The sequence below is a fragment of the Mytilus edulis genome, chromosome 1 (assembly GCF_963676685.1).
Source record: "Mytilus edulis chromosome 1, xbMytEdul2.2, whole genome shotgun sequence".
NCBI lineage: Eukaryota > Metazoa > Mollusca > Bivalvia > Mytilida > Mytilidae > Mytilus > Mytilus edulis.
Window position 1 is genome coordinate 14,931,990 of NC_092344.1, and position 20,507 is coordinate 14,952,496.

Sequence of the window (20,507 nt, forward strand, 5' to 3'; positions counted from 1 at the left end):
ATGTTAAAAAAGCCAAATAAAGTACGAAGTTGAAGAGCATTGAGGACCAAAAATTCTTAAAAGTTTTGCAAAATACAACTTAGGTAATCTATTCCTGAGGTAGAAATTTAAAGCATTAGTATTTCAAAAATTCAAAGTTTTGTTAACAGTTATTTTATAACTATGTACATTTCAATGATAACTCAAGTCAACACAGAAGTGCGAACTGCTTGGTTGGTGATACCCTCGAGGAAATAAAACTCCACCAGCAGTGGCATCAACCAAGTGGTTGTAAATAATATATCGATCAACGTTTAATTATCTTTTCAAGCCAACTTTTAATGAAATTCTTACTTACGTTATATCTGGTAGTGAATTACAGCGAAGACCCATTGCATACGAAATTCCCAGGCTATCATTACACAGTTAACATTCAATTAATTTATTTTAAATTGGTTTTAAACGCATATTAGAAGTAAATAAACCTTCTATAGTGACTTTTGAAATATTTTGTATAGGTAAAATGGATAGGGGTCATCGTTAAAAGGTGATAACAGAATATGGAATATTAATAAGAACCAATTTATCATGTCACTATCTTTAATCATACAGAGATAGATAATTTGATTCATCTCTCTTGCATAGAAATTTTAAAGAAAGTAATTTTATACTATATCGAGATTTAATGGGCTTCATTCAAATTTTAAAGATTCAATTAGTAGAATAGCTCTGTTCTAATAGTGCAGGGACACGAGTAGATGTAAATTTAAAAATCTGTTTACAAGGTGGTTAATGACTGATATGCTTTTTATCAACCTTGTTAAAAAGAGAACCTATAAATAATTTCCTAAATTATGGAATCATTATCATTTTATATAAGATTTAATGATTAAATGATCTATTTTGAACTTTTTTCAATTATTGACATTTGATGCATGTCATGATTTTTAACTGAAGGACAGAAAAGCTTCAGATGATCAAATCTTCAGTGTGTTGTGTCTTTCCCTGTATCAGTTACAGGCGAAGGATCCTATGTACATTTCATCTTAGTCAATCAATCAATGAGTATGTATATAATAGAAGTTCGTAAGCACAACAAGTCTTTAAGACTATATACAAAGAAAAAGAGAGATGGTATAATTACCGATGAGACGACGTTCTATCAACAAAAGAGCCTGCGAATAATTAGGCAGTTGATCAGGTGGCCAATATGTACCTGGTTTATGATAAAAGCAAATGAAAAAGAATAATAACAGACAGCAACAAAAAACAATCTAGGGATTACGGGACCCTTGCTTGACAAAGACGCATACAGAATATGAAAGGGTTGACATATTTCTTTTAAATTAGATGATTATCGACACACTACATGGAAAGTGGTGTGTCAGTTCATCCAGAGATCAAGCTGTCAACATCAGTTGCAAAGGGATAAACTGAAGGTCGATATTATGCACAAAGACACAACTATAAAACCGACAAAAAGTACCGAACTAAGAGTTCTTTAGTTTACTGATTACTAAATTAGGACTACTAAATATTGTAAAATCACCAAATTACTGAAATTTGTGGAAGATTCAAAACGGAAAGTCTCTACTCAAATGGCAAAATCAAAAGCTCGATCAAACGAATGGCAAACATCTTTCCGATTCCTTACTATTTACAAGCATTTTCCAAAGTATAAAATATATTATACCTCGCCTTTATTGCTAGCTAAACCTCCCACCTGTATGACAGCCGCAAAAAAACATCCATTACATTGATAACGATGTGTGAACAAAACAACAAGCCACAACAGGCAAAAATGTGAAAAACAAGGGTACAGCAGTCAACATTGTGTTAAGATCTCAATCACTACAAAATACAAACAAACATGTAAAAAGGAGTACAAAAAAAGGCATACATTAAGAGCACAACAGCAAAAATGAAAGGCAAGAATACAAAAGATACCAAAGCACAACAAGGCAACGACGGGACGCAAAAGTATAGAGCCACGTCATATGTTTAAAAAAAAAATACTAAAAGGTGCACAGACAAAGCACAATAGTGAAATGAAAGACAAGAAAACAAAACTTTACCACAGAACAACAACACACTGACGGATGTTATAAGTACAGAGCCACGTCATATGTATCAAAGAATCACATTAAGGCATATAGGCAAAGCACATTAGTGAAATGAAAAACAAGAAAACAAAACTTTACCATAGAACAACAACACAATGACGAGATGTATAAGTACAGAGCCACGTCATATGTATCAAAGAATCACATTAAGGCATATAGGCAAAGCACATTAGTGAAATGAAAGACAAGAAAACAAAACTTTACCATAGAACAACAACACAATGACGGGATGTATAGGTACAAAAACACGTCAAATTTATATCACTAAAAACAGACTAAACACTTGAAGTAATATTCATAAAGACAAATAAAAGAAAATAATAACCCGTTATTAAGATAATAAATAACGGCAGTAGCCAGAATCTATACTTCAAGACCATCGTGTATTATTTAAGAAGTTCATACGGAATATTTACCAACAAGGTCTTGGTACCTTCTGATGCATTTTTTTTAGAAGGAAGATACGTTTTTTGACATACACCTGGTTCATCACCCTTTTGCTCAGACACTGGTGACGTTTTACAAAGTCTGAGAAGGAGTTCTAAGCTCTTGAATACCGAATACCAGTAAATTGGTAAATGTATATCTCATATGCAGGTGAAGTTGTTATATTGTATAGACCCATAATTATGGAATTTTAAGGGGGAACCACAATTTTAATTGTCCATCAAATTACATATCTTCTGAATTATTTACGACTTTGGTAAAACAACGATATGAAATATCCACAAAATGCAAGCTTTTTTTTCTATCCACGAACATTGGAAATAACATTTTTATAAACACAATCAAACCAAAAAGGTGAATAGAAAAAAACGCTTCATTTATTTTATTTATTTTTACTAGTTCATTTAAAAAAATAAGTTTGCTTGCAATAAAAAGTCTTAATAGAATACTGTATATGTTATATATACTAACCAATTGATGAAATAAATGTAAAATAATTCCGCCATGACACGACACAAACATATTTTATATGTATTCCCTAAACGACCGAGCAGGTGTAAATCCCGTGTGTTGCTCACTTAAATCGTAGAAGTAGATGTAATTATTAGTATGTAGAAAAAACAAATGCTAAAACATCAATATTGTCAGGTACGGGTGACAATTGGGTTTTAAAGAGATATATTATTCATACCTTTAATATGCTGGTATATTAACGTTGTTATCACAAATGATTAACAATACATAATTTTTATACAATGGGAGTGAATCTTGCCAATTTAGCTTGCATTTAAAATATTAAATGCTTATGTAATTGTAGAATAACCTTTTAAAACATTTGAAATGTATTTTTATTTAAAATTTGCATGCAAAGCAATGTTTTCTTGGAGTTAATGTTTTGCATAGTGTGGAAAAATGTCAAATTGTGGTAACATCGCATAAATTGATCACAAAATAATGTAATATAAAACAGAAGATGTGGTATGATTGCCAATGAGACAACTGTCCACAAGAGACCAAAATGACACAGACATTAACAAATATAGGTCACCGTACGGCCTTCAACAATGAGCAGAGCCCATACCGCATAGTCAGCTATACAAGGCTCCGATAAGACAATGTAAAACAATTCAAACGAGAAAAGAAACGGCCTTATTTATATATAAAAAAAATCAACGAAAAACAAATATGTAACACATAAACAAACGACAACCAATGAATTACAGGCTCCTGACTTGGGACAGGCAGATACATAAAAATGTAAGCACTTCATGCTCAGTCTTTTTCGCATTTTTGTTTGCAATCTTCTAAAAGAACTACAAAAGACCATTCGATATTACCTTTAAAACTAAAAATGGGTCAATGTTACAGTTTAACATATTTAAGTTCTTTAACCTATAAACTAATTACTTGGTTATTAGCGTAGAGTAACTTATAAATCTCTTTTTAATAAAAAGCAATATATCCGATAGCCATACCTTTTAACATTATAATATCAACTGTACTTATATTTTTTTCAAACCACATGCAGCACGATAAAAAGAGTAACAAAATATTTTTAAACCAAATAAATTATCTTTGGTTATGAAAATAAGTTCACAGAAAATTGGTCAAAAGCAAAACACTTTAAAGAGAATACAAGATACTAGATGGTATCGTAACACAAAATGCTTGCATGTCCTGAAAACAATCAAAAATAGTGTTTTCTATTTTTTTTTTATTATACAACAAGTATGGACACAGACGCAAATTGTCAGTGGGGTTAAAGGTCGTTACATATGTATTGAAAGCTAGACTGGAAATGTGTATTAACAAATTGAGTTGATGTGTACATGTCTTCATTCAAATGCATTGACTGATAAAAAAAGGGGGCTTCAACTTCCACCCCTCTCTATGAATTAGTTGTTTGAGTGTTTGAATATGGAGTTTGTTAATAAATAGCTGCACTGTAAGCGCATGATATGTCTTGATTCCTTTTAAGCTTGCTTAAAGGTTGAACTATTTTGTTTTGTACAATTATTACTCTATTTGTTTTCTCATTTCATTTGTTTTATATTTGTCATTTTAAGGTCTTTTATAGCTGACTGTGCTGTATGAGCTTTTGTCATTGTTGAAGGCTATTTGGGGACCTGTAGTTGTTAATCTTGTTTTAAATTTTGGAATGCAGCTGAAGTCAACAAACAGACATAGACAATTCACCCAAGTTTTATAAAATGATGTGGAAGTGTTTATGTGAATAATTGAGATGGGAAATGAGGAAAGTGTCAAAGTGACAACAACCCAACCATAGAGTAGACAACAATGGGTTTTCAATGTAGCCAGAAACTCCTGCAATTATAGGTGTCCAAAAACTATAAAATCCCTTCTTTTTTTTAGCATATATAAAAATTCATAACACAGAAATGTATAATCTGAAATTTATTACAATCAAAAGGGACCTTAGGTCAATAGTGTAAACAATTCACCAAAGTTTAATTAAAGGTGATGGATGCATTTTTGTGTTATTGTTCAAAATTGGAAAATTCTCTCTTTTTTAAGGATAAAATCTCTCTTCATAACATGGAAATGAAAATTCTAAAATTTATAAAATCGATGTGGAGCTAATGTCAATAGATATAAACATTTCAACAAAGTTTCTTGAAAGTAGGGGGAAGTGTTTTCTAGTTATTGTCTGAAGTGTGGATGATGGACTGATAGACAACAGTATACTATAATATGTTGTGTGTGAGACATTGGTATACTAAAATGGTTTTGAATGAATAATGATTAGAAACTGTTTAATGCAGTTATTGAGGGAACGACAGTGAAGAAATTGCTGAGATCAATGCGTTTGAATCCTAAGAATTCAATTTTTGTTGAAATGAAACAAAGTTCAATTTTTGACCCTTTGGATCTTAATGTAGACCAATTTGAAAACGGGACAATCCTGTGCAATTGAATATTTCTGGCTATTGGCAATACTGTGCAATTGAAAATTTCTTGCTATTGCGCAATATTGTGCAATTAGATATTTCTTGCTATTGTGCAATACTGTGCAATTAAATATCTTGCTATTGCACAATACTGTGCAATTGGAGATTTCTTGCTAGTGTGCAATACTGTGCAATTGAACATTTCTTGCTATTGAACAATACTGCGCATTGCAGAATACTGCGCAATTGAAAATTTCTTGCTATTGCACAATACTTAGTATAATAATTTTTGACCCCGATTTGGACCAACTTGAAAACTGGGCCCATAATCAAAAATCTTAGTACATGTTCAGACTCACCATATCAAAGAACCCCAAGAATTCAATTTTTATTAAAATCAAGCTTATTTTAATTTTGGACCCTTTGGACTTTAATGTAGACCAATTAGAAAACAGGACCTAAAATTAAGAATTTGGACATGGTTAGATATGGCACATCAAAGAAGCACAATACCGTAATTCATTTTTTTGATGAAATCAAACAAAGTTTAATTTTGGCCCCTTATTCCTTGGGACCAAAACTCCAAAATTAATCCAAACCTTCCTTTTGTGCTCATAAACCTTTATAGATTTCTATTAACTTATACTAAAATTATTGTTCAAAAACCAAGAAAAATGCTTATTTGGGGCCTGTTTTTTGACCCCTAAATCCTACACTGTTGGAACTAAAATTACCAAAATCTATCCCAACCCTCCTTATGTGGCCATAGACCTTATGTTAAAATATCGTAGATTTCTGTTTACTAATACTTAAGTTATCTTGTGTCTAAATTTCATATATTTCTATTTTACTTTTACTGAAGTTATTTATTATACAACAACCGCACATTTATAAAAATGTGTAAACGCATAATAGTTGGTGGCACAAGAGCCCAAGAAACAAGTGGAAGATTAAAAAAGAACAATCTTTGCAGAGCGCCTAAACCTACTTAATTTTCTGTAAAAAGAAAAACAGATTTAAAGTATTTTCTATCGAATTGTATTTCACTGATTCATTTAATCAATAACAGAATACGTACACCAGTATAGAAAACAACATTATACCACCAGTTTAGCCATGTCGACGTAAAGGCTTATAGTTTATTATTCTCAAGTCTTTTTCATATCATAATACATGTAACTAGTATATTCTGGAAATGGTTAAGTCTGCATATAAGCTTAAGTTTAATACTTCTACTGAAAATAAGGAGATAAGAAACCTTTAGTTTTTATTTAATAGACAATCATTATATAATAAAAAACATTTTTTTTTTGTAGAATTAATAACTTTTACACATTCTTAGTTGCTAATATAAACCATTTCTTAATTTCGTGGCGTAATAAGAATATTTTGTTATGTGATCAAAAATTTGGTTTTCTGTTATATTTCAAAATTGAATACTTAAAAGGATAAAAATAAAATCATATAAACTCTAATCATATAACAAACAGTTGGTTCTTTTAAACATTACAAATGAGTGCAATTCAAATGGTTTTTTTTACGGATTTCTGTAGATTCCATAGATCTTGGAAAATAGTTCTCGGTTCTTTAAAGCGATTATTTACTTTTTGAAGTTTGTTCTCGATGACTTCCATTGAATTAAACAACCTTGAAATGTCCATGACCTTTTTAAAAGTAAAGCGATTAAGTCAGTTTCGGCTAGGCAAAGAAAACAAATGTTCGAAGGACGACTGTAATCCAGTTAAAGAAGTAACGGTGTCTTTTCTTATTGTACAACACTTTTCTTTCACTGTTTCTTTTTTTGAAATGGGAAAGTATTGATATATTTTTTTCAAATGTTTTATTCTTCATTTTTTTTTAGAGGAAAACGAACGTTTAAGAAGACGGAAACCTTTGATATATTAAAAAAAATGAAATCTTGCCAAGTTGCGATTTTTTTTTTAAATTTCGGTTGACAAAGAAAAAAAATACATATCCCTCTTAACATTATGCACAAAAGATGAATGCATGGTCTGTGTCAAATTACAAAAGGCAAATTATTTTTTCAATTTGTGTACCTTAAAATACATGTTTTTGAAGCAGAATCATACATCTCTTCGTTCTGTTCATTTCTTCATTTACAGTTATGAATAAACGATATTCTTTCCTAATAGTTCATAAAGGTCAAGATAAGAAAAAAGTAATAACATTCAGAAAAGTGACGAGAATAAGAAGGATAAGTACGAAGTCGATATTGCAACTTTAGAAAGATGAATAAAAACACGTTGGTTTTATGATTTGTGAAATAAAGAAACACATTTAAACAATCAAAACAAAATATACATATGATTCCCAGTCATATGGCTTGAAATTCTTACATCAAAACATTTTTTTTTAAACTTGAGTTGTCGGTGAATGTCTTAAACTCAAATACGCCAGTCAGAAATGCCACAAGGCTGGCTCTATTAGGTACCCTGATCACTTAAAATCTTCTATACATACCTGATAAATTCTAACAGAAGTTCCAGATGAACTCTATCCATTCGTGGTTTAATCATTACATGGAAGTATTTTGGATTGCTCATGATGGTTCTGAGACTGAGTTCTAACAGATTATATATATAGTTTCCTCTTTTAAAATATTCCTTTCACTTTATTATATATAACTTGAAATATTCGCATATCTTACATATGAACTCATATAATTCCACATGTAAATTCCACAGTTACTTTAAATTTGAACAATAGTTTTTTGATTTTACCACGATGTCTTGTAATTCTTTTTGGCGAAGTATTCTACTATTATAATCCATATTTGATTATAAATAATCCCACGATAATAAAACCTATTGACAGTTTCTTCATATAATTTAATTGTGTATCGCATGTGGTGGAGATACCATGCAATACCAGTCTGTAAGTGTATAGTCGGTCAAAAAGGTCACTATTTCAATTTCATTTTAACTTTATTATTCAAATCTAATTAAAAAAATACAATAAAAAATATGTTCGTACTTTATTTGGCTCGAATGTCTGTTTAACATCCACACGTAAAAGATATAACCTAAGATAGAGTCATAACAATGGTTCTTTGTGACATTTATTATCTGCAAGTTCGAAATCCCAATTATAATTAATTACTCCAATTAAAAATATTTATATTAAATAATAGAAGATACCAATTCAAGGTAGTGTATTAACTTCAACACTATTTAATATATACTTATCGCGGTAATGTAAATAAGTTCAATACATGTTAAAGCACTTTGTGTTGTAATCCCTTTATAAACTTTGTTAGTAGTAGGTCGCAATCGAGTCCAAATATTTCAAGTTGCAAACAAAACTTTTATTAATCCTTCTTTGTGCAAGTGAATTTAAAATACAATTTCAAACAATTGAAAAGAAAATATTACTTTGAAAATAAAATAAAACGAAAGCCTTGGTGAATCGATAATAAAACGATTAACGCTGATAGTAGATCAAAAGTTTTCTATATTTTTGTGAGTTTGAATGGACAACATGTTATCTTTAATAGTGTCATGTTATTTCAAATGGGGGTTAATAACGGTATCTTTAGTTGTCCGTAAAGTTGAGTATACATTAGTTGAAAGTGGTAGTAAGTGGTTGTGTTTGCTATTGAATTCCTGAGATAGTAAAATTTCTTTATTCTTTGCTGAGAGTATCAGATTATGAACCCATAGACCGCTTTGAATCACTTCTCTTTGTTTGAACTGAAATGCATTATACGTTACTACGCTAGCGTTGGTCTTATTGAAAGTAACGCTCCGCCTGTTGAAACTACTTGAAAACAACTTTGAGTAGACGCACTCATAACATGTTTGTGCATGGTTAATGTACATGTAGCTTGTTTTTTAATAGATAAAAATAACGAGGCAGTAGTTAAAATAAACATTGCTATTATTTTCTTTCATTCATTGTGTAACTTGAACTAAAGTTCACTTAATGAAAGTGATTCTAGAAGATAGTCCTTTCTGAAATCAGTACCCGCATACGGATAAACAGCGGTTACTGGAAATCATACCACATTTTCATAATTTTATATTGTTGTAATAATAAACTATTAGATTGTGGTGCTTGCATGAACATTACTTGGGTGTTTTTAGGGGGGAGGTGGAAGCCGATGGTCGTATCTTTCATCAGTTTGAAGATGAGTTTGTAATATGATATACTAATCAAACCAAATATTAAAATATTCTAAATAATTCAACCTGGGTTTGTTTCACCTTTTTCATTAAATATACTTGTGCATAATGCTTCCTAAAACAAATTCATAAAACATTTGAGATGTGAATTGAAAATAGTATAAGCCTACCCACATTGTTATAATATTGTTACTCTTTGTTTTCTTCATTTTCATCATCTAGTCGAAATTGGCATGTATCCATGGTCCACCCCTTGTGTATAATATTCAAAGAGATTTTATTGAATACCGAACTGTTCCTCGCTTCCAGTTATCAAAAATCCTCAGAAGAAGCACATCACCCTTGTTCGTTTTAGAATTATTTTATACATCTATACTGCCTACATGACACCTTAGTCATGAGTGTAAATGGTCATCCAGTATGTTAAAAAAAATAAAAAAAATATAAGGCCTATTTGGCCTAATTGAATTCTAAAACTATATTTCATTGTACATGTTCAACATTTATCATTCATTTGTTTATTTCTCAATTTTTCTGAATTAACAGCAATTATCAATTACTAAAATACACTTTCATACCACAACAAAACTGCCTTACTGTATTGGTATTACCTATATTTGTATCCATATCACAAAATGAATTGAAAAGAAAATATTTTTGCAATACTTTTTTCAAATTGAATACTATAACTTTTTAGATCTTTAGACATATTAAGTAGATGTTCATATCCACTTGAAATTTTATGAGATGACTTCTGTAGCAGTTATATTTTTTATGATTCTTTGAATATAAAAAAAATAGATGTGGTATGATTGCCAATGAGACAGCTATCCACAACAGACCAAAATGACACAGACATTAACAACTGCATGCTCACAAAGGTTCTTTTGATGATATCATTTTCATGCTGGCCAATCTTTTTTTTTTATTTGACCTGCTTTGGAGGAAATACTTTCATATAATTAATATAAAATAAAACAGAAGTTTACTCCCTAGCTCATCTAGCCCCAAGCATCATGTCAGGCATTGTCATTACTAATGTCTTCTAAACTGAGTATATTAATTCCTAAAACAAGAAAATGTCTTCTAATCTGAGAAACAATTTCGACATTAAAACGAAATCTTTTACTTATGATCATGATGATCCTCCTCAAAGTAATATAAATAGAACCATACAAATAGTAAGCAAATACATGTTCTCGGATACCATCTCCCATATAAAAAAAATCACATCATGAAAAAATGAACCCATTATGGTTCCTCTCCTAGTTTCAAAATGTATCCAAAATCAAAGATGTGGAAAATATTCTATCATAATCATTTGGCAATTAATGCAATTAGGGTCTCTTCCATGCCGGTTTTGAACATAAAAAAACTAAATATTAAATAAACAACTCTACTAATTCTCAGGTTGGTTGTCATATTGTGCAACACAGTTAATAATATGGGAAAAACATAGAACTTCTTATGTCATACAAAACACTGTCAAACATCCAAACATACTATCCACACTAATCTGTGTCCACACTTGTTCGTTTTAGAATAAATAATTTCGTCTAAAGAAAACTTTTAAAAAGTAATCTATTACCACATGATGCATTTAGTTTGACAGCGAGATTCACACATGGCTTTGTATATATCTGCGTTGTTTTAATATATATGGTTTGTTAATATTAGCTTAATGCATCTTTTCAAATTTCTAAATTATGATTATAAATATTTGATAACAATTTAAAGGGTGCCAAGTGACACACGAATTTGAAAGTACCACATGGTTTATTTGTATGACTTGCATAAAACAACATAGTAATTAATACTAACTACCACACAGTTTTCACAAGGTTTTGTCCTCCTGTACCATTTTTGAAGTTGTTGTATGCAAGTACAGCAGTACAGCAACGAATATTAGACAGAAGATGGCATATATTTTTTTCCAGAAAGTAAGGTACTTTGAGTAAGGTTTCAGTAGTCATTGTTGATAAGGTATACGATTGTTTACCATTTTGTATTTTTATAGATCTTTTATACCGTTATTTAAGAGATGGGAGTTTTTCCTGTTATATTTTTGTTCTTTTCTGGGCGGTTTGCCAAGTTAGTCCACTGATTAGTATTAAAAGGGAGATGATTGAGATCTTATAAAACAAGTACCGCCCAACTTTTAACTGTAGCTGGTCAGGTCAGGAACTTCACCACTGGCACAGTGCATCTGATGTTATATCTTTGTTTTGGGTTTTTTTTTCGCTTTTAGTTGTTGTTTTGTTATTTACTCAATAAAGCAGAGCATTGGTGCTTTCTGTTCAATGTATTCATATATTTCATAAAATCGTGTTTATATTTCGACGGCTTATAGACTTAAGCCTGCATTCTAGATTTTTTTGTTTTGAATTGTATTAATTTATTTTCAATAAAAGGAGGTAACGAATATAAGTCAGGGAAGTAGTTGGACAACGAGAAACGATTTCTAGATCTCAACACAAACGGTCAATACGCAACAATGCATTATGTTTAAGCTTTAAAAATATAGTTCCACGGCCGACACTCGGCTAACCGAGAGATTGGTCGGTTAATCTATATTGAGTATGCGGCTATATGGGCGATTGGTCTGTTAATCGGGTTGGTTATACGTCTGTTAAGAGTAAAACGCTTAATTTAATGTTAAACTCTATTAAATATACAGATTTTTGGCATGTTATAAGAACCAAATCAAAAAAAGAAAAGTGTCTGACAAAATGATAGCTATCATAGAACATTTTGCACTTGTAAAAACATTTCTTAGTCTGCGCATTTTTCAGTAAAACTAAAAGGCGTCGCGCAAGTATGTAGTATTTATGCTTATACGCATAGCAATTTTTTAATAAAAGACGAAACAAACAAATTTAGATATCATTTAAAGGGAAAAAAATGGTACTGTGGTTCTAAAAAATAAATTGACATTAGTAAATATTTCATAATTGTAAAATAACGTGAATAATACCACGTTTTATTGAAAAGTATGGGAATAAAGTCTGTTAATGGGTTGGACAATTGAAATTGTGTCAGTTAAGAGTTATTTAGCCATTACAATAATTTTACTACCTTTATATTTTCCCCTTGAAAAATTGAAGAATGAGATGTTCCTGAGTAAACAAACATGACAATACGGTGCCACAGTATCCTAGAAAGAGCATTTTTATTTTGACTTTCTTTGCATTTTATTGAAGGGTGTGTCACTTCAATATAGCGTGATACGGATTGGCCTCTGGAATATGCATGAATTTTTTAATGACGTTTTCAATCAGCCTTAATTTTTGTGTCTGTTCGAAGTAGCACGTTCTCAATTCCGACTGAAAGTGTCTTTCTAATACAACACAGGGTACATATAACGTGTTCTCGTTGACATATGAACATGATTTTTGTCACTGGGCGTTAAACCCTAATTCGTCAGCATCATCCAATTGGTTCTTTTCTTCTATTACTTAATCATATGTTGTTTACAAATCACTCTAAAAAAGTAAACGGAAAGAAGCGAATGCAGCTACATTTGGTTATTTTAAGTTTCAATTAATTTTATTCAGTTTAGTTCCTTTCTACATAAATGCAGAGGAGAACTACAGTTGTCTATGGTGGCCGGTGAAGTCCATTTCTCGTTTTCGCGATTTCGCCTTTTATATTCTATAGGGCGAAAACGCGAAATCGCGAAGTCGAAAACTCGAAAACGCAAAGTCGAAAACGAGAAATCGGTTTCGCGTTTTCGCGTTTTCGACTTCGCAATTTCGAGTTTTCGCCATATAGAATATGTAAGGCGAAAACGCTAAAGCGCTAAAACGCAAAATGGCATTAACCTGCCACCATAGTTTTCTGCATGTAAACTTCTAGAATTTGTTTTTTAGCAATGTATCACTCTCTACTGTCCTTATATATTATTCTATATTTTGCGTTTCCATCCAGATTCTCGTGTATACCATGAGGGTCCGGATTGGGGGTATTGTTTATTTCTGTATTCTTTAAATGGTTATGTCATTTTTTTAAGTCTACATTTTATTTATCTTACTCATTATTCTTTCTTTATTATACCCCACGCAACGAAGTTGCGGAGGTTAAAATGTTTTTGACCCGTCCGTCCGTCATTCCTGTTTCTTGTCATCGCAACTCCTCTCAAACCACACAACAGAATTTCACGAAACCTTTTCAGATAATAAGGACATACTATGTAGTTGTGCATATCGACGGGAAATTGCGTTTCAATTTTTTTTCTAGGAGTTACGCCCCTTTGAACTTATTTACTTTAATGTACTACTGCAACAGTTTGTCATCGCAACTCCTCTCAAACCACACAACAGAATTTCACGAAACCTTTTCAGATAATAAGGACATACTATGTAGTTGTGGATATCGACGGGAAATTGCGATTCAATTTTTTTTTCTAGGAGTTACGCCCCTTTGAACTTATTTACTTAATGTACTACTGCAACAGTTTGTCATCGCAACTCCTCTCAAACCACACAACAGAATTTCACGAAATCTTTTTATATGAAAAGGACATATTATGTAGTTGTGCATATCGACGGGAAATTACGATTCAATTTTATTTCTAGGAGTTACGCCCCTTTGAACTTATTTGCTTCAATGTACTACTGCAACAGTTTGTCATCGCAACTCCTCTGAAACTACACAACAGAATTTCATGAAACCTTTTTAGATAATAAGGACATACTATGTAGTTGTGCATATCGACGGGAAATTACGATTCAATTTTATTTCTAGGAGTTATGCCCCTTTGAACTTATTTGCTTCAATGTACTTCTGCAACAGTTTGTCATCTCAACTCCTCTGAAAACACACAACAGAATTTCATGAAATTTTGTAGATAATAAGGACATACTATGTAGATGTGTATATTGACAGGAAATTATTATTCAATATTTTTCTTATACAATTTTTTTTTTCTTATACTTATTTAATTTCTCCAATGACAATGTGGGGACGTGGGGTATGTGAGCGTGCTCACTAAGGTTCTTTAATTTTTCATATTTTGTCATCCCAATATATTTTACTTACTGATGTTTAGTTACATTACCACGTTTATTTCTGATTTATATACTGGTTAACGATGACAAATTTGTGTCATTCATGACAATTAAACAGAATCAACATGATATATGCGATCATTCTTGGAAGAAATTAATATTACTTTAATATTACACTTTTTGAAACCATTTTTATCAATTTTCAATTTCATGTGTTGTTTCCGTATATGTCATGTTTCATTGCTCATGTGTTGTTTTCGTATATTTTAGCCGCTGAAACATGCTGAACTTTCAATGATTTTATCGATAACACCTGATTAACAGACTTTAGCCAACCCGATTAACAGACCAACCGCCGATATAGCCGCATACTCAAATTAGATTAACCGACCAATCTCTCGGTTAGCCGAGTGTCGGCCGTGAGTTCGTTATTCTTTTATAGATTTAATGAACTATTCCAATTAAAGTATACATTTAAGTATACCTTGTAAAAATTCAATTACTTTTACTTTGACTTGTACTTTAAAATGTGCTATCAAAAATATAAATAGTGTTTGTCTTGTACAATTTTGAAGTAGCCTATGTATTGAATAATTTTGCATCGTATTATCAGACATAATGGTTCCAATGTAACGTTAATTCATTCAACTAAAATGGAGTGTTTAGTCTATCAAATAATACACCAATTAATCCATAGAAATGAGAAATATAGTCCATAAAATATATCTATTTAAAACATGTTTCACCAATTTATATGACATGAGTTGAGTTAGGGAATTTACCAGAGTGGCGGATCCAGGATTTTCCAAATGGAAGACATGGTTGCCAAGAATCAGGAAAAAAGAACTAAACATGCAATGTTTCAGCTATAAATGGGTGTTAACCCTGGATTTAATTCGATCGCTATCTTACTGAATTTTTAAATAATTATCAGTCTTAATCAAATATTTGTCATCAACACTACATATCTATACACAAAAAAAACACCAGCAAAAATAATTATTAAAACAATCTTGACACTGGCACATGTTATATCAATAGAATGCAACAAAACTTGTATTCAAGGAATAATTGATGTTTAATACGATTCCAAAAATACTCGAGGGCTACTATAGTTATAATCCACTTTTTTATATGAATAGGGAAAATATACTTCATATTGTTTGGCTTTCAATATATTTTCATATTAATAAACTCACATTATACTTTTTGATCTTTCTGACTTTTTGATTTTTCTGTTGTATTACTGATTTGTATTAGTGCATGGGAAATAGGCGTTTAAATGTATGGAATAATATGATTTGGGGACGAACATGTATTTGTATGAAAGCAATGAAAATGTTGTAGAGTTTGTACCGGTTATGGATCTACCTTATAGACAGGAAATTAGAAATATAAAATGTAACGCCTTGCTTTAAAAATAAAAATACACTATCATAATGATGGAAACTGAAAAAAGTTAAATATGTAGTAAAGTATATAAAAATAATCACTCGTGTAAAGTTCACCTTCGGTGTGTTCACAGAAATGTTCAGTTCTCACGATAAGTATTTCTGGTTTACATTTTTTCAGACAATGTCAATAGAATAAGCATTTTGAAATATTGTAGACTTTACTATGATTATTACACAAATGTCGTATATCTATAGACTGCTTTCGTAACTTTAAGCAATACATATATAATAGATTTAAGAATTCGATTGTGAGTTTTTTCTGTATGTTATGATATTTTATTACTCGAGATAAAAGGGGAGTGTTGAGCACAAGTTTAACCCAGCCACAAGGTAATGTCCGAACACAGTCTAGCTTATTTCGATCACTAAATGTCTTATTTCATTGACGTGTGCCAAACAGTTTTATCTTTGTATATTATCTTTCTTTCACTATCTTAGAATTACGACTACAATCAAAATAGATCAGCTCAGCCACACTTAGATTTGATCACATTTATATATGCCAGGTATTTACTTAGGACAAACTATTCAAAAACGTGATGATTTTAGCTTTCAAAAAGAGAATTTCTTTTCTGAGAAATTATATACACACGTTTTTCGAGTTTGTTAATTTGACTAAAAGGTTTATGTGACCAGGAGAGACTTACACACAAACGTTAAAGTGCTTTGACAGGATCTGTATTTTAACTAGAATGGAATTTTGTATGTATACAAATAGTCGCTGTTTAAGAGTCAGTGTTCACCTTAGGGACAATATTTAAAGGATGCAAATAAAGGCAACAGTAGTATACCGCTGTTCAAAACTCATAAATCCATGGACATAAAACAAAAAAGGGGTAATAAACCAAAACTGAGGGAAACGCATTAAATATAAGAGGAGAACAACTACACAACATTAAAATGTAAATAAATTGCAAGCACGTAAATAACCAAAGAAATATTTCGTAAGCGATGCTTCTTGTTGATTTTTATCATTACTGAATTTAACTCACTGCACGGCTTATGCCGTCTGGCGAAGCAATATGACCAGTTTCGTAATCTTCCCTGTTTATGCAGTTCTCATTTAAAGTGTTTTCATTCATCCCCCAGTTTATTTTGAATTTTTTTCGTGTTCCTGTATGCCCACTTGTAAACTGTACTATTTGTTTACTGTATATTTACTCTGTATATTTTGTTTCACCTGTGGTTTTTTAATGTTCCAATGCCGGCAGAAGTGGACGTCAGCAATTGTAGGCAGTTATACGACCTTCAACAATGAGGAAATCCGATACCGATAAAAGGACCCGATACGCAAAATATGAAAAATGCAATTTAGAAAACCAAAGACCTTATTTATAACAAAACAGATTACGGGAAATAAATATATAGATATAAGAAGATGTGATAATAGTTCAAACCAGTATAGGTCAAAGTACGGTATTCAACACATTTAGCCTTGACTCACTTGAACAGCGAGCTTTTAAGAGCCTCAAAAATAACTTATGTAAAACCATTCAAACAGGAAAACCATGCGGACTAGCATGAACCAACGACAACCACTGAACTGTTCTTCTTTGGACAATGATTTCCCCTTGTTTTCACATACTGGGCGTTTTCTACTTCTACTTCTATTTATGTCTCTTTATTACGCTTTGAAGATTTAGAATGCGTTAAAACAATAGAAACTATTTAAAAATGATTGGTATTAGATTTATTGAAAAGGTTTGACATTTATTATGTATGATCACTAACGTGTATGCCATGACACTCATCATGTGTATGTTCAAGATATTATTTTATTTAAACTACCCATTTAGACGATGTTTGTTTTAAATTCGTGTCATAAAAAAGTATGCAACACAAAATAAATAAAATATCTCACGTTTATTTTAAATTTATCCTTCTTTCCATTACTTCACTTTTATTTTCAAATTCAAATAATCAAACGGTTACAATGCCCCTGCTGGTCATTTGCTCTTCATTCAAAAATCAATTTTAACAACTAGGCAATTTATTTTACCTTATTTTTGTGAAAAATTTGATTAAAGTATTTTGTTTGCATAGTTTGTGACATATATGTTGTTGCTCTGCTTTCAAAAGACATATACGGATTGTTTAATATATTTTATTCAATACATAAACCAAAACACAATCAATTGAAGTTTTCTTGTTGTTTTCTTATATTTAAAGAATTTATATAAAATCAAAACTGATTTTATTTAGTCACTTCATAGCATGTTCATAGTTCTCGTGTTATCTTAACCCATCCGTATAACAGAATCAATAAAATAAATCCAAAGTAAAACATTATTAAACCAGTGGATTGAAAATTCCTGCTTTCCCGATTTTTTTATATCAAAGAGGTTATATTATTTTCTAATATTACCTCCTTATTTATATGCATTTTATCTTTTGTAGTCGTTTCGATAACCTTTTAACTGATAAAACTTGCATACATACACTAAATATAGACAAGTTAGACAAAAAAATTAAAGGATTAAATGGGATTTTTTTTTGCTCGAGGCCAAAAAGGTTCATAACGTCACTATCGGGATTGATATTTTACAGTATCAATATTTATAAAAACATCGTACTATGCACAAATCAGCAGGTTAAGTATTTTCAGATTCTGTGAGTATTCTTTCGTATTGGATTAGTTTAATGGTGCATGTGTTTGTTGTTGTTAAGTTTTTGTTTTGTTTTCGGTTGTTTGTGTTGTTGTTTATTGTGTGTTTTTGTTTTATCTATTTTCTTTTTTTATGCCTGTATTTAAAACAATTGCATTTTGTACTTATTTGTATTGTGCGCTCTTTTTTCCCTCACATATCCGACTGATCTCTTTCTAAAGAAGGACGATCCAGATTTATACAAACAAATGTAGATTAACATTCTCACGTGCTTGTTCCAAGTCTGTAACCTCAGGAATTGTTAATTGTCTAAGTTTATTCAAATAAGATGTATTGCCCTTTAGAGAATTTGAAAGTTATTGTAGATTTCTGATATTCTTCGAGATCTTTATTCCTAATTATATTTTCTAGGCTAGGGGCGGTTTAGAGTTCGATATATATTTTATTGAAGGACCTCCTATTTGAAATATATTGAGAATGACATTAAAGCCGGGTTAATAATATGACCAATAACAATATTGCTGTTCATCCAAGTAGCATGGCAAAGTGTGTTTGATGTTAAATTCAACCCCTCCCCCCTTTTTTATGTAAGAGGATATTTGATCGCTTGATTCTAAAAAATCTATTATTGTTACACTATGTCGAGGTTCTTTTTTGACGTCAAACTACTATAATATAAAACATTACACATACACACAACACCTAAGACATTATGTTAGTTTTATCATCGTTTTAAAGTGACTACCCTCGCACACTCATTCTTTGTTTTTCTCTATAACGTATTGCAACTTTGAAATATATTACAGAGTTAAAATAAATAATTTTAATTAAAATCTATACTCACCGCTTTGTTTTGTACAACCTCGGGTGCCTCTTTTGAATATCCGGTAAATTAAGTGTATCCTCATTTATTTCCGATTTTACAACGAAATCTAACCTTAAGTCCTCTGTAGGCGATTTTACCCCTCCTCTCATTTTAAACCTTATTAAAACAACTGATTTTTACATTTCACAAAAGACACAAACAGTGTTATTAAGTTCATATTAATTGAAGTTTAACCTTTCTTCAAGACAAACAAAGATCATATTTTTAGTGAGTTCCGGTTCTATTAGTTTATATACCTATATAACAATACCACAATACCACTTACATTTATACGACAAAAAAGGGCGCGTAAAGTCAACACCAAAAATCAATCAAACAACTCGGATCATCAAAAGACATGAACTAAGATTTTGAATAAATCCATATCTCCAAGAGATTAAAATTTATAAACCCTCATTTGAAGCTGTAAACACTGATATATAAATTGATTATAAACAAATCAATAATTTTTAAGATAGCTAATGGAAAATAATATATAAAGTCTTTCAAAAATTGAATATGATAATAAAATTGTATATAAATCCATTAAAATTGCAAAATCCGTCTCCCCAAATCTGCCACTTCTATTATAATGTCAAATTGTGTTAGGATATTCATGCATTTTACATGAATAATCAAAGGTGTTATAGAATAAAGAAAGTAAAGATTTAACCTTTTCATGCCTTATCGCAGAATCCTGGGGACTGGCATAGATTTATGTAAAATGCAAGTGTATGTACGTATAGAACATAAAATACAGACTCTTACATTATTAATTCCATGTTACATGCACATGTTTGTCTAATAAGGATATTGCAATAATCTATCATGAGATGACAGAAAAATTAAAATAAAAGAATTATGAAATAGTTCATCGATTTTCAAACTCTGTTTGGTTTAATATAAGCCTTTCTGATATACATAAAGAGCTTCATGGTAAGGTATAAAATATCTTTACTATCAACATGTAAAATAT

At 30.9% G+C, this 20,507-nt stretch overlaps 1 protein-coding gene across 5 annotated transcripts in view; it reads right to left on the reverse strand.

Annotated features, from left to right (window-relative positions):
- The window catches only part of LOC139510640 (uncharacterized), a 28,254-nt gene extending 8,455 nt beyond the window's left edge, over nucleotides 1-19,799 (reverse strand). The window contains exon 1 of one of the 5 annotated variants that reach the window (XM_071297194.1): nucleotides 19,511-19,799. In XM_071297194.1, coding sequence (XP_071153295.1) covers nucleotides 19,511-19,641 — 131 coding nt within the window. In that variant the 5' untranslated portion in view covers nucleotides 19,642-19,799. Of the gene's footprint in view, nucleotides 1-333; nucleotides 472-3,020; nucleotides 3,148-7,939; nucleotides 8,431-19,510 lie in introns of those variants that run through there. The other 4 variants (XM_071297202.1, XM_071297217.1, XM_071297214.1 and 1 more) reach the window with 4 other exon arrangements.
- Nucleotides 19,800-20,507: the final 708 nt, after the last annotated feature.